The 12827-nt window shown below is 63.2% G+C and overlaps 4 protein-coding genes across 4 annotated transcripts; 2 read left to right on the top strand and 2 right to left on the bottom strand.

Moving 5' to 3' along the window:
* Nucleotides 1-2218: 2218 nt before the first annotated feature.
* On the top strand, nt 2219-4468 carry EMIHUDRAFT_200170 (hypothetical protein; the record flags this gene model as incomplete). Its single annotated transcript, XM_005791992.1, has 2 exons — nt 2219-3742; nt 3941-4468. 2 exons carry the CDS (start codon nt 2219-2221, stop codon nt 4466-4468), a joined length of 2052 nt encoding a protein of 683 aa, XP_005792049.1.
* Nucleotides 4469-4866: 398 nt separating this feature from the next.
* EMIHUDRAFT_200171 (hypothetical protein) lies at nt 4867-6657 on the top strand (the record flags this gene model as incomplete). Its single annotated transcript, XM_005791993.1, has 1 exon — nt 4867-6657. The coding sequence occupies one exon, from the start codon at nt 4867-4869 to the stop codon at nt 6655-6657; it is 1791 nt and encodes a 596-aa protein (XP_005792050.1).
* Nucleotides 6658-7191: 534 nt separating this feature from the next.
* On the bottom strand, nt 7192-8172 carry EMIHUDRAFT_62750 (hypothetical protein; the record flags this gene model as incomplete). The annotated part of the gene is made up of 2 exons (XM_005791994.1): nt 7192-7887; nt 7957-8172. 2 exons carry the CDS (start codon nt 8170-8172, stop codon nt 7192-7194), a joined length of 912 nt encoding a protein of 303 aa, XP_005792051.1.
* Nucleotides 8173-8405: 233 nt separating this feature from the next.
* EMIHUDRAFT_420785 (hypothetical protein) lies at nt 8406-9383 on the bottom strand. The gene is made up of 4 exons (XM_005791995.1): nt 9082-9383; nt 8811-9004; nt 8651-8743; nt 8406-8568 (listed from the first exon to the last, which is right to left on the bottom strand). The coding sequence occupies exons 1-4, from the start codon at nt 9338-9340 to the stop codon at nt 8467-8469; spliced, it is 648 nt and encodes a 215-aa protein (XP_005792052.1). The 5' UTR covers nt 9341-9383; the 3' UTR covers nt 8406-8466.
* Between the last annotated feature and the right edge of the window lie 3444 nt (nt 9384-12827).

Below are 12827 nucleotides of genomic sequence, written 5' to 3' on the forward strand. Positions count from 1 at the left end.
CCGCCGGGCCCTTTTTTTTGGTTTTTGGGGCCGGCGCCCCTTTAAGGGTCAGGGCCAGGGTTTTTTTCCGGGGTTTCGGTACCGGGTTTGGGGGTTTTGGGGGGTTTTTTCCGGGGGGTGTTTTGTGGGTTTAGAGCTTTTTTTTTGGGGGGGGGGGGGGGGGCAGCACCGCGGTGCTCGAGCTGGAAGTCGAAGGCGTGGGAGAGGAGGGGGGAGAGGGCGGCGGCGGCGTGGGCGGCCCGCGCGGAGCCGAGCAGCTGCAGGTACGGCCCCCTGCCTACTAAGAATTAAATTAAATTAAATTAAATTCTTAGATTAGTAGCTGCAGGTACGGCCCCCCTGCCTCGCAGCAGCGGCGCTGCTGCGGCGGCGAGGAGCTCGAGGTCGGGGGCATACCGGCCGGCGTCAGGCGCCGTGCCCTCGGCGAGAAGCGCGCGCAGCTCCGCCTCGACGGCGGCGGCGGCGAGGTGCAGCTCCTAGAGCCACGACACGGCGGCACATGAAGCGCGCTCTGCTGCCGGGCGGTGGTGCGGCGAGACAGGCGGCGAGGCGGGCGTGGGTGGCGAGACGGGCGGCGGGCGTGGTTGCTCGACGACACGCAAGGACCCCCGAGGTCTACCTTGCCTGCACCTGGGGCTCGATGCTCGGCTCCATCTCGGCTCCATCTCGGCTCCATCTCGCGCCTCGTAAGCGGCCCACTCCTCCGAGCCCGGCAAAGGAGGGAAGGGCTCCTCTGCGCCGGACGCCTCTGCGCCCTCCCCGCCCTCGCCCCCGCCCTCGGCCGGCGGCGGCGCGGCCGGCGGCGGCGGCGCCTCCGCGCCAACCGCCGCGAGAAGCTCGGCTGCTGTGGCAAACGCCTCTGCCGGCGAGGCGGGCGAGGAGCGGCGGTAGAGGCGAAGCCACTCGGCAAGCGTCGACGAGGGCAGTCGGCGGCCGTTGAGTCGGAGGTTGGAGAGCTCGTGCCGGCAGAGGCGGCCGTCGGCGGCGAGCGTGTAGGTGGAGATGCCGGAGAGCGCGGCGGCGGGGAGTGCGGCGGATATGCCGGTGGACGCGGGAGTGAGAGGGGCGCTCCATCGAACGGAGACGGCGTCGGGGCCGATCGAGTAGTCGCACTGCAACTCACCGGCACGCAGACCGGCGACGTCGAGGAGGGGCGACGTGTTGAGCGCCGCGACCGCCTTGGGGCGGGAGAGCGGGACGGTGAGTGGGTGGGCGGGCCGAGGGAGGGGAAGGTGGGCGCACACACCTCGAAAAGAGAGAGATAGGCCTCGCGGCCCCGGGCGAGGTCTACGCCTGCAGTTCGGTCGGACAGAGGGCTGAAGCGAGGTAGACGGGAGACGGGAGGCAGAGCGGGCGGATGCCGAGGTCAGACACGAGCGAAATGTCGTCGGAAAAGGCAACCTCCGGCGGTGAGCGCGTAAAAGCCGCCGGAGCGAAGCCGCGCAGCCGCCCGATATTGCGGTGAGCGGCTTGTGCCCTGGAAAATGCAGCGTCCGACAGGAAGGAAGTTGGTAGCGCAGCAGCAGAGCCCACGTCCGCGCGAGGAGAAATCAGAGCCAGCGAGACCCAGGCGAACAGCAGCATGGCCAGAGGGCCGACACGACAAAGAAAAAGCGGGACTGCGGACGAGTTCGCCCATCTCTGGGGTGGGTGTCAGAACAGTCGTCCTTGCGCGAGGAGAGCTCGATAAACTCGAGGGGCCAAAATACGCCGGAGGGCGGAGTTGCGCCGAGAGGCGGGAGAAGCCGCGAGAGCAAGGGATCGGAGGGCGGCGGCGGCGTCGCAGGACGAGGCAGAGCCAGAGGAGAGCGAAGGGACAGAGGATGAAGCGACAGGAGAGAGAACGATGAGAGTGGGGCAACCGCGGGCACGAAGGTTGCAGCGAGAATCGGCGAGCGACGGCTAGCAACACACTCCTCTCCTTAAAATCCCTGTGTGGTGGCGGCGTGCCGTCCTCCCATCCCTCCCCTGCATCTCTGTTTTCTTTCTTTCTTTTTCGCCCATCTCTCCTGGAGATGCCAGCTCTATTTATTTACTCCGAGCTGGTCTTGCGGGCAGCGACTGGAGGGCTGGCCTCCGAGGGCTGGTACAATAGCCGCAGGAATTGCGTCGGCCGCATTTCTGGCCGCATCAGGCTCATGCTAGCATCCACCTCGCGGGCCGATGTTCTGGCCATTTTCCGCCCTCGGAACGTTCGTAAGTCAATCGGCAGGAGGGAATGGAGCCCTCTCAGCACATTCAGCGCTTGCGGTTCCTCTCCGTCTCTCCGACGAGCTCCGCGGCGGGTCTATCCACCCATGGCCTCGAGCTGATACGCTCCTTTGACTCTCCCGCACCCGAGACCTTTGAGCGCCCGCACCTTGTCGGCGCATTGTCGGCCAGCACATCTCACTGCGCCACGCTCCAGCGGACCGAGGCATGCACTTTTCGCGCAGGAGTGCTTCGCAGACACGCGCTGATAGGAGCGGTCAACGCAACCGCCACCTTTGAAGGCGTCGTTGTGACGAGCCAAGGAGACGTCATTGGCACCCTCGCGGCTCACGCTCTCACCCACAAGGATGCGGTTCGGCTCTTTCCAAACACAGTCCCGTGCGACCCCGGCCCGCTCGTCCGCGGATGCGTCGAATTGACCACTTTGCTGTCAGTAGATTCACCGAGGCTGCCTGCACCGACCCTCCTGCCGTTTGCCCAAGCAGCGTGGAAAAAGTGGCCTCAAGTTTCTGGATCCAATGCAGTGGAGCGCCTCAACCTGTACGACGAGCTGCAGCACTTTGCCCCGCGACTGGCGGCCGCCTGCCCATGGAGCGCGCGGCAGGTGGAGGTAGATGACCTGGTCATACCTCAGGGAACTTTCGCCCTCAACCACTTTCACTTTTTGGCCGAACAGCTGCCCAACATCATACTGGCCGCCCACGCAACAGCTGGCTACGGGGATCGGCTCCTCCTATATGATCAGTCCTCAATCCAGCGCCTCGCCATTGCCGCGCTGCACCTCGAGGACCGCTCGATCGCGTTCGACCCTTGCTGCGTCTACCGCGCCGCCCGCCTCAAGCTTCTCGTCAGCACGGGCTTCCCGCTCCCCGCGAGCGCGGCGCACCTCAGCGTCCGCCGGCTCCTCCTTCCGTCGCGGCAAGTGCCAGTGCTCTCCTTTCGGAGGCCCGACGAGCCTTTGCGCTGCTTCGCGGCGGCGCCAGGCGGGGACTGTACATCGCTCGACCGGTTTGCCATCCTGCTGGACCGCTCAGACCGCAGTGCACAGGCCTCCTTTGCCAGCTCCCGCATCCTAGCAGACACAGAAACGCACGCAACTTCGATCGCGGCGTCGCTTCATCGCGAGGGAAAGTTGCAACTGCTGCTCTTGCGGGCCGCCCTGCTGCCGGCCGCGGAGCAGGTGTGGATCTTCTCGAAGGCGCACGTTCTGCTCGGGGCGCACGGCGCCGGACTCACGAACCTCGTCTTCATGTCCCGCCAGTCAGCCGTCCTCGAGCTGCTGCCAACCAGGGCACGCTTCAACAACCATATCGCGCCTTGCGTCGTGGGACGTTCGAGGGGCGAGATGAACGTGTGTGGCAAGTCGCAATGCGGGTTCAGCCACTTTTGGGCGCTTGCTGCGGAGGTGGGCGTGGCTCACTACGCGCTTCCCATCGCGGACGCCGCGTGGGGAGACCGAATCGCTGTGGGCCGCGAGGCTCTCGACGCCGCGGTAATTGGCATCGTGCGCTCGCACGGGGGCAGCGATTGGGTTATTTCTGATCCTGCTGATGAAGTGGAAATGCCTGCGGCGCGGGCTACGCCACTTCCGGCGCCGCCACCACCACCACCACCGTCCCCATTGCCGGCGCCAAAAGCAGCGTTCCGCGGTGACTACGGTGGTCTGGTCGCCGGCATAGCGAGCCAGCGGCTTGCGAGCCGCCTTGAGTCTCACGGATTTGGATGGCAGGACAGCATGGTGGCGGCGGCCCATGCGCTGTCTATGCTGCGTGCGGTTCAGGCGTGGCCCTCAACAGCACTCTCCGGCGCCCGCATGCTGGACGGGAATGCGAGGTGGAAGAACGTGGATCTGCGTGGTGATTTGATTGCATGGGTGCCACTCGAACCAAGCACGGGATTAGTGGCGCGGGTCGCGGCGCTTCATGCGACAATGGGCTGGGACAAGCTGCGCTTGGCGCTGCGACTTGTCGTTGAGGCGCTGAACGCGGCGGCAGGCTCTGGCGGCGAAGCGTTGAGGCTCCCCGACCGAATCATGCTCTCGCGCTATCCAGCTGGCGCACGCTACAGCCAACACTCGGATGTGTCGCCCGCTGCACCGAACCGGCGAGTGACAGCGATCCTCTACCTCAATAATGGTTGGGAGAGTGACCACGGAGGCGAGCTTGTCCTGCACCCTCCCGATGGCCCCCAGCATCGAATCGCGCCCCGACTCGGCCGCCTCCTCCTCTTCAATTCGACGTTAGGGCCGGGGAGCTAAGAAGCGCACCCAGCGGGGAGAATCGGTATCGGGCTACGGGCAAGAGAGCCCTGACCCTGGGCCCGTTCTTGTCAAAGAAAGATTCCAAATTCATCAGCTAAATCGATGTTGGAAGATGTTGGAGCGCTGCTTAGTCAAACCCTTCGCGGTTGTTTTTTTGACAAGAACGGGCCCTGGGGGGTGCTCGTGCGAGCGGGGACCACCCAAAGCGCCAAAACGTTGCGACCGCGGACCGGCTTTGATGTCGCGCTCGTTCACTTCAACCTTCAATGATCGATCGAGGTCGCAACAGCGCCAATGGCAAAGGAGATTGCTGCTTCTCCTCCTGCCTTGGCCTGGCTTTCGTCGGCACCAGCATCGCCCTGTTCACCCGATCTCACACGACGTTCACATCTCAAATGACGACGCTGCTGCAGCCGCTCCACATGGCGGTGGACAATCGGCACTGGAGCAGCAAACGGCTCGATCATCTCATTACGCACGAGTCACCCACCTCTGTCGCCGTGGCAGCGCTCGACGACGACTGGGTCGACGCCCCCGTCCCTTCCCCTGAGCCCTCGCCGGAGCTCTCAGGGGTAGTCGTGCGCATTGACACCGGCGAGGTGCTGGGGCGCGCAAACGGCGCCTGCAACTCTTTCTTTGGTGTGCCGTTTGCCGCAACACCGACGGGCTCGCTGCGCTTCCGGCCGCCCTCTGCGGCCGTTCCGTGGGCAGGTACGCTGGACGCGCGCGTGAGCGACATCAAAGGCTGTACGCAGCCCTCGCTGGACTTCTTGGAGGAGTTCTTCAAGCTGCCGGGGTGGGCAGACGGGTGGATCGAGGACACGGGCTTCGAGACCCAGTCGAGCGAGGACTGCCTTACCGTCTCGGTGCACACGCCCGACGTCAACGGCAGCGCGCCTGTGCTCGTGTTTCTGCACGGCGGCTCCAATCTCAACGGCAAGGCAGGCGACAAATGGCCTCAGCCCATCTGTGCGGGTGGCGCCGTCCTCGTCGAGGTCAACTATCGGCTCGGCGTCTTCGGCAACCTCGCGCTACCAGAGTTGCTGGCAGAGACTGGCACCGCCGGCAACCAGGGGCTGCAGGATCAGCGTGCTGCACTGGAGTGGGTGCAGCGCAACATACACGCGATGGGTGGCGACCGCACGCGCGTGAGCCTGATGGGCGAGTCCTCCGGCGCCATGGCGGTCGCCGCGCACCTCGCGCTGCCGCGCTCGTCTGGGCTGTTTGCGCAGGGAATCCTCATGTCTGGCAATGATTACTCGCTCACGCTGACCGAGGCGTTCGCTGCTGGGAACCAGTTTGCCGCCCTCTCTGGCTGCGGTAGCGCAGTCAACCGCTTGTCGTGCCTCCGGGGATTGGACCCTAAGATGCTGGTTAATACACAGACGCCCGTGTACAACCAAAGCATGCGCGCGCTGCAGACGCCGGTGGCCGACGGCTTCGAGCTTCCACCTGGCACCTCACTCGCGAGCCTGTACGCGTCCGGTCGCGTCCATCCCAAGCCGCTGCTGCTGGGCACGACCAAGGACGACATCTCAGTCTTCCTGAGACACTCGTGGAGGGAGGTGCTACCGCGGCTGCTCCAAGAGTCGTCCCTCACCAAGGACGACCTCGCGGGCTTCCTGGAGCGCTTCCTGCCGAGCGCGTCGCCCGAGGAGCGGGACGCCGTGTTGCGCGCCTACACACCCGCTCGGTTCGGGCCACCCGCAGTCAGGCACGCGCTTTACGAGCTCGGCACCGACGGTTACTACGCGTGCCCAACTCGGAGGATCGCCTCGGCTGTGGCGTCTCGCCTGCCGGGCAGCGTTTTCCGCTATGTTTTCGCGGCAGCGATCGTCGACATTGACACGCGCCGAATGCCTGACTGGGCTCGCACGCTCCTGTTTCCTCTGAGGGAACGGCTGGCGGACCCGTTGCTCGGCGCTTACCACGGCTCGGACTCTGAGTTGTTGTGGAGCGACCCGTACACGCTCCTCGACGCCGAGGAGAGCGCCCTTCGCCGCCGGATGCTGCAGCACTGGCTCAGCTTCGTCAAGACAGGCCGTCCGATGGAGAGTTGGCCTGCCTTTGGATCGACCGAGTCGTTCATCAAGCTCGACACGAGCGGCGACCGCGTCGGCGAGCATTGGCACCGCGCAAGCTGTGAGATCTTACAGCGCTTTCGCTTTGTATGGGACCCGGGATGATGGTCGATGCTTGAGATGGCAATGGCCGATGCGGATGGTTGTGGCACGCATCTGCGCCACTCGGTCTTCAGTCTGTTTACACATTGCAGTAACTTCTCGAGCGAGTCTGCGTGTCTCGTCGATGTATCGTACACGGTATCGGCACAGAGGTGTGTGTGCGGATGAGAGCGCGATGTATGTGACACCTTGTCGACACATGGTAGATGTGTTCGACACGGTTTTATGTCGTCGTGTGTGTGTGTATGGCTCATGTGGATGTGCAGTGCTTTTTCTGCTCTTACATGTATACTTCGAGAGACAACACGCACAACCGCCGATCCCGCACCCTCACACAAGTGTAACCCACCCACGTAATACCGTATTATATGCGAAGTATGCCGCGCTGCCTGCCGCCTTGGGGGGGGGCGACCCTCTCCTACCCAAAGCAGCCAGCCGCGGCGAGTGGGCGGAACTCGTACGACCGCACACGTTCATCCTCGCGCACGGGCCGTGAGAGGTCGATCCGCCACAGGAGCAGACCGCTCTAAAAGGAGCTCACGGCGGGGCGTTGTGGGCACCGGCGAGCAGGTCGGTGGCGCTGCTGATCCGCACCGTCGAGCGCGGCGCGTCCGAAGTGAGCGGCGGGACGTCGAGGCCGTCCTTATTCCCGTGGCTGCACATCACGATGGAGCGGAGCTCGCAGTTGCCGGCGAGGCGCTGCAGCGAGTCCTGGTCGTCCTTGTGAAGATTCCCGCCGAACTGCGTAAAGATGTGGCGCAGGAAGGACGAGTGCGTCACGACGGCGATGCACTTCTCGGGTCGCTTGTTGAGCCACTGCAGGAACGCGATGCCGCGCTCGCAGCAGTGCTCGTCGCTCTCGCGCGCGTCCTCCGTGTAGAAGTGGTCGTCGTCATACGGCACCTCGGACCAGTCAAAGGACGGGAACTCGGGCATGATTTTCGAGACCGGGCGCCTGCCGTCGCACACGTACTGGCCCCACCGCTCGCGGCACTCCTCGCGCACGAGGATGCGCGGCGCCGGCACCTTCTCGCCGCGGAGCTTCTCCTCGGACCCGTCGGGTGCGTCGAGCGTTGAGAGGAAGCCGGGCTTGCCCGGCTGCCGGCCCGGCCCGAAGATATGGAAGGCGGTCTCGCACGTCCTCGTCAGCGGAGACACCACCACCAGGTCGAAGGCGGTGAAGGAGCGGCCGCCGCTTGGGCGGCTCGCGAGGTGCTGCTTGAGCTTCTGCGCCTGTTAGGGTGAGGGCGGCGTCGGATTTGTGGCGGCGCGGAGCGAGCGGCGACGGTGTGCCTGCTGCACTCCGACGTCAGTGAGGCGGGCGTCCCACAGCGGGTGGTCCCTCGCAGGATTGTCACCGCGAGTGAGCACGTCATTCGAGCCGCTGCTCGCCGTCGCCGCGTTGTGCTCGCCCTCGGCGTGGCGAATAAAGTGAACCTTTTTGGTGCGCTCGGCGAGGAACAGCGAAAACCCAGAGTCCGGCGGGCCGAGGGAGTACTCGAAGTTGTCGCCAATCATGCAGCGAGAGGAGCCACCCGGGATGAAAGGTGCGAGTGCGAGGCTGCTACAAACTTCGCCCGCCCGTGCGTTTTCTTTTTTCTTTCGTTCTTTCTGGAACTTTGTCTTATACGAGAGATCGGGACCCTGTCGTGTGGGTGAACCCTGCCCTTTGCTAAGGTATTGAAAATCTATCTCGACATGACATGTGCGCATGCACACATGTACATGTGCATGTGCATGCACATGTGACATGAACTCAAGTGTACATTTTCAAGCAACCACGAAAACCCGCCGACCGGCTCCCGCCTCGGCTCACGAAAGCACGCTCTTGGCAAAAGCCTTCAGCCCGGTGACCTTTGCATTCACGTTGAAGGGCCCCGGGCCCGAGGCGAACGCTACTTTGCTCGTCGCCACCTGACGGGGAGAAGGAGTTTCTGCACCATGGACGGGATGGAGGTGGCTGGGGCAAGTGGGGTTCGGGCAAGCGGGAGCAGACCTCGATGACGTAGGCTCTGAACGGCCGCGCCTCGTAGGCGCGCTCGAGCTCGTTCGACATGCTGTCGAGAATCATGGCCACCTCGCCGCCCACCTGCGTGGCGTGGCGCGCTGAGACTTGGGGCAGGGTGCGCTGCGCGGTGTGCCAGGGAAGGGACAGCCTTCGCTTCGAGCAACGCCTTTGCCAGCCCCGCGGCGTGCGCCCGCTCCTCTTCCGAGGAGTGCACCTTGATCTCCTCCTTGATTTGCACAGGCGGCGGCAATGGCGGCGTGTCAAACTCGCCCACGGCATGCGCCTCCAGGACGTACACGTGCAGCACGGGGAGCCCGTAAGCCGCATTCGTCAGATCGACACCTGGGGGTCGGGATTCCGTTTAAGCCAGAGCGGAGTGAATGCTGCTGCCCTACGTGTCTGGGAAGTCGCCGGCTCACCCGCAAACGTGCGCCAGATGGGGCAGGTGAGGGAATCAAAGAGGACAGCGACGTGCGCCGCCCCGTTTGCTGCACCGAGCGCCTTGACCTCGGCCAGCAGGGACGTAGGCTTCCCCGCGAGCGTGAGAGCAGGCCCATCCGGGGCGACGCTCCCGTTGGCTGGAGCTTTGGATGTGAAGCTTTTGAGGTTATATGGCCGCATCTTCTGGTAGAGTCGCCAGTCTTTGCCCTCGACATCCTTCCATGCCTTCTCCTCCATCTCGGCGACTTCCGGCTGCGTGCAGTCCTTGGCCGGGTCACCGCCCGCGGTGAACGCCATCATCCTTCGAAACATGGGCGTCATTATTGTGCTCATAACGGGAAGCTTCATCGGCGACTCGCGCTCGTTGATGTAGATGTAGAGCACGGCTGCTGCACCAGCGCCGACGACGAGAGCCCGGATCATGCTTGAGGGCGGTGGCGAGGGATTTCCCCGCTAGCGACGGCAAAAGAAAAAGGGCCACGAGAGATAGGGGAGACAGGGTCCACACCTGACGGCTAACACCACACTTCTCCCCTAAAATCCCTGTGTGGTGGCGGCGTACCGTCCTCCCATCCCTCCCTTGGGGTGTCTTTTTTCTTTCTTTCTTTTTTCCACACCTGCACGAACAGGATTTTGGAAGGACGATCAGGGGCACAGGTGGGGCTCTCCTGCTCCTGACAAGGGACACGACAGGCTCGCAGCGCGGTGCACGGTGGAATCCCAACTCCACTGGCGGTCTCATCTCAGTCTGGCGACCTTCCTCCGGCTTCTCACCGGCAGTCTCTCACTACCACGGGCACACTGACACAGGGGTGGCAGGGGCGGCGGCATGAGTCTCCCACATACTATGCGGGCCTCGCTAGAGGTGCGTCCTGTGTGTGTCCTCGTCCTTGAGGTCTTGAGGGGGAAGGGGAAGGGGCTGTGTGTCTGTGCATGCATGCATGCATGTGTGTGTGTGTGTGTGTGTGTGTGTGTGTGTGTGTGTGTGTGTGTGTGTGTGTGTGTGTGTGTGTGTGTGTGTGTGTGTGTGTGTGTGTGTGTGTGTGTGTGTGTGTGTGTGTGTGTGCGAGCCGCCCTGAACGCCACGAGCGCGCCGCGAGCGCCGTAGCGCCGGCGAGCGCCGTCGGCAGCGCGCGACCGCCACCCAAAAGTGGAGGTACATCAGGAGCCGCAGCCGGCCTGCTCTATCAACCGACAGCGAGGCTCGCAAATTAAGGTGCACTCTCTTTTTTCTCAGTCCGCCCGGCTCCAAGTGCGGAGCGTCTACGCCTAGAAGACGAGGCGCGCAAGCAAGCACAAGCCGGGGCGCAACAGCAGCAGCAGCAGCAGCAGCAGCCCGTTGTAACAAAGCCTCTGCGCCCGCGCCGCAGAGCGGCCCGCAGCCCCGAGCGCCGAGAGCGAAGCGCGAAGGCCGAGCACCGGACCCCGATCCGGCCCGCCTGGTGGCGGTTCGCGTGTCGGTCCCGCCTACGTACCGCGTGTCCGGGGCCCTCATGAGGTGAGCTCAGCGTAGCTCGATTATCCCACACTCATTTATTTTTTATTTATGTATATGCTATATAGCGGCCATCTTCCTGCATCTGCACATGTACATGTACAGTCTGTTGCGGGCATTCAGAAAGCGTCCCATGAAGAAACCCTACCAAGCAATTTCCGCGAAAATCTAAGAAACCACGGCGCGCCGCAGGCGCGGCCCCAAGAAAGGGCCCACACACGAGTGTGAACAGGAGCCCCGCTCAAATTTTCTCTTCGCCTGCGGCGCGCGCACTTGTCATTTTGCCCAAGTCTGCGGTGTTCTGGGCGGTGTGGATGGAGGTGTGTGCGTCTTCCTGTCATCCCAAGACTGCTGACTGGCGCATCGGTCCAGCGCTTCCTTATTGTCATTTTACCTAAAAGTTCCTAGATCCCGGCTGACCTGGGGTGCCGGCCGAAGCTAAGAAACCACGGCGTGGGGTGGGTGGGGTGGGTGGAAAGGCTTAGAAACGGCGGCGTGCCGCGGGATCCTGTTTTCTTAATGCCCGCAACAGACTGTACATGTTGACTATCACCTCTTAAATATAATAACAACGTACTCGACTCTCCAGCACTCCGGCGGCTCAAGCGGGAGGGAGCGGAGACAGTGGGCAGCGCGCGAAGCGGGTGAGACTGATAATGCTCCTTCGACTTAGGGAGCGGTTCAGCTGCTGGGCGGGCTTCAGGGTGGTGCTCACGCGAAAAGGAATCGACGCGATGCACAAAGCATACAAGAAGAGGAGAAAGAAGAGGACGGACACCGGTGATGACAAAACAGAAACTAGCGCAGACGAGAGCAGGGCAGACCCGGGGACGGGGGAGCCGGAGCAGATGGCATCGGCCGCCGAGGGAAGGTTGGGAAGAGGCACGAGGAGGGCGGCGACCTCAACCGACTAATGGAGGACCCGCCGTCGCCAGACGAGACGCAGGGCAGACGACGGGGAGGCGGAGCAAACGCGCAGGGCGAGACGAGGGAGGGAGCAGGACTTTGCGGAGATTAGCAGGAGGATGTACGAAGAGATTAGGAGCAGCAGGAACCCGACGGGGACCATGTGGAAGACGGCTAGTGCTAGCTGCTACCACCCTACCAGAGAGTCTCCCCCAAGCCCCATATCGCGCATCGGGGGGACACGACCCCGGCTAGTCGCCGCCGACCACACCCACAAAGAACCCTGCACAAAGATCGCAAGGGCGGGGTCCTGTTCCTTTTTACCCCCATCTCACAGTAGAGGTGTCCGTTTTTATTTATTTATTTCCAGCACTCCGGACGTCGACTCAGTTCTTGGCCAAAGTACAGGTTTCGATCCGGGCCACCGCAAATTTTGATCAGCAAATTTCGAGGGGCGGCCGCAAATTTTGAGGTAGATTTTGATTGTCAAAACGTGTCCGTCTTGGCACAGGATAGAGCATATAGGCGGCGAACACCCAGGTGCGCAGGGACATCGCGACTCTGCCCGCTCGCTCGACCCTTTTGCCGCGAGAGGGCGCCGGCCGCGTGTAAGAGGTGGCTGGCGCCCTGAGGCGGCAATTGGTGGCGTGGGGAGTTTTGCGGAGAACGCTACTGGCGGCGCGACAGGGCCTCTCTCGATTGCGTGTGCCGCCCATCGGCACGCGGGTGCGCAGACATCGCGACTCTGCCCGCGCTCGCTCGACCCTTTTGCCGCGAGAGGGCGCCGGCCGCGTGTAAGAGGTGGCTGGCGCCCTGAGGCGGCAATTGGTGGCGTGCGGAGTTTTCGGAGAACGCTACTGGCGGCGCGACAGGGCCTCTCTCCGCTGCGTGTGCCGCCCCATCAGCACGCGGGTGCGCAGACATCGCGACTCTGCCCGCTCGCTCGACCCTTTTGCCGCGAGAGGGCGCCGGCCGCGTGTATGAGGTGGCTGGCGGCCTGGCGCCCTGAGGCGGCATTTGGTGGGGTCAGCGTGCGGTGCTGAGTCTTACTCGTCCGCGCTGGGGCCAGATCCCAGCGCAGAACTCTGCAACGCTGGCATACAAACACAAGAACACTAACCCTAACCCTAACCCTAACCCTAACCCTAACCCTAACGCTAAGCCCTAACCTCTAACCCTAATAACCCTAACCTAACCCACCCCCCAACTCCACACCGCAAATGTGAAAGATCTTGATGAAAATCAGGCCCGACTGCAAATTTCTTCAAAATTTTCGCAGGCGCTCCGCGCCTGTAAATTTTGAAATAAATTCGACAAAATTGG

This window comes from Emiliania huxleyi (assembly GCF_000372725.1).
Source record: "Emiliania huxleyi CCMP1516 unplaced genomic scaffold EMIHUscaffold_11, whole genome shotgun sequence".
In the NCBI taxonomy this organism is placed as follows: Eukaryota; Haptophyta; order Isochrysidales; family Noelaerhabdaceae; genus Emiliania; species Emiliania huxleyi.

Bases quoted from the DNA above. Each gene is read 5' to 3' on its own strand.
- EMIHUDRAFT_420785 (XM_005791995.1), bottom strand. From the start codon at position 9,340: ATGGAGGAGAAGGCATGGAAGGATGTCGAGGGCAAAGACTGGCGACTC. The intron at 9,005-9,081 runs GTGAGCCGGCGA...CCCGACCCCCAG, and splicing joins CATCTGGCGCACGTTTGCGG to GTGTCGATCTGACGAATGCG. The intron at 8,744-8,810 runs GCTGTCCCTTCC...CACGCCACGCAG, and splicing joins AGGCGTTGCTCGAAGCGAAG to GTGGGCGGCGAGGTGGCCAT.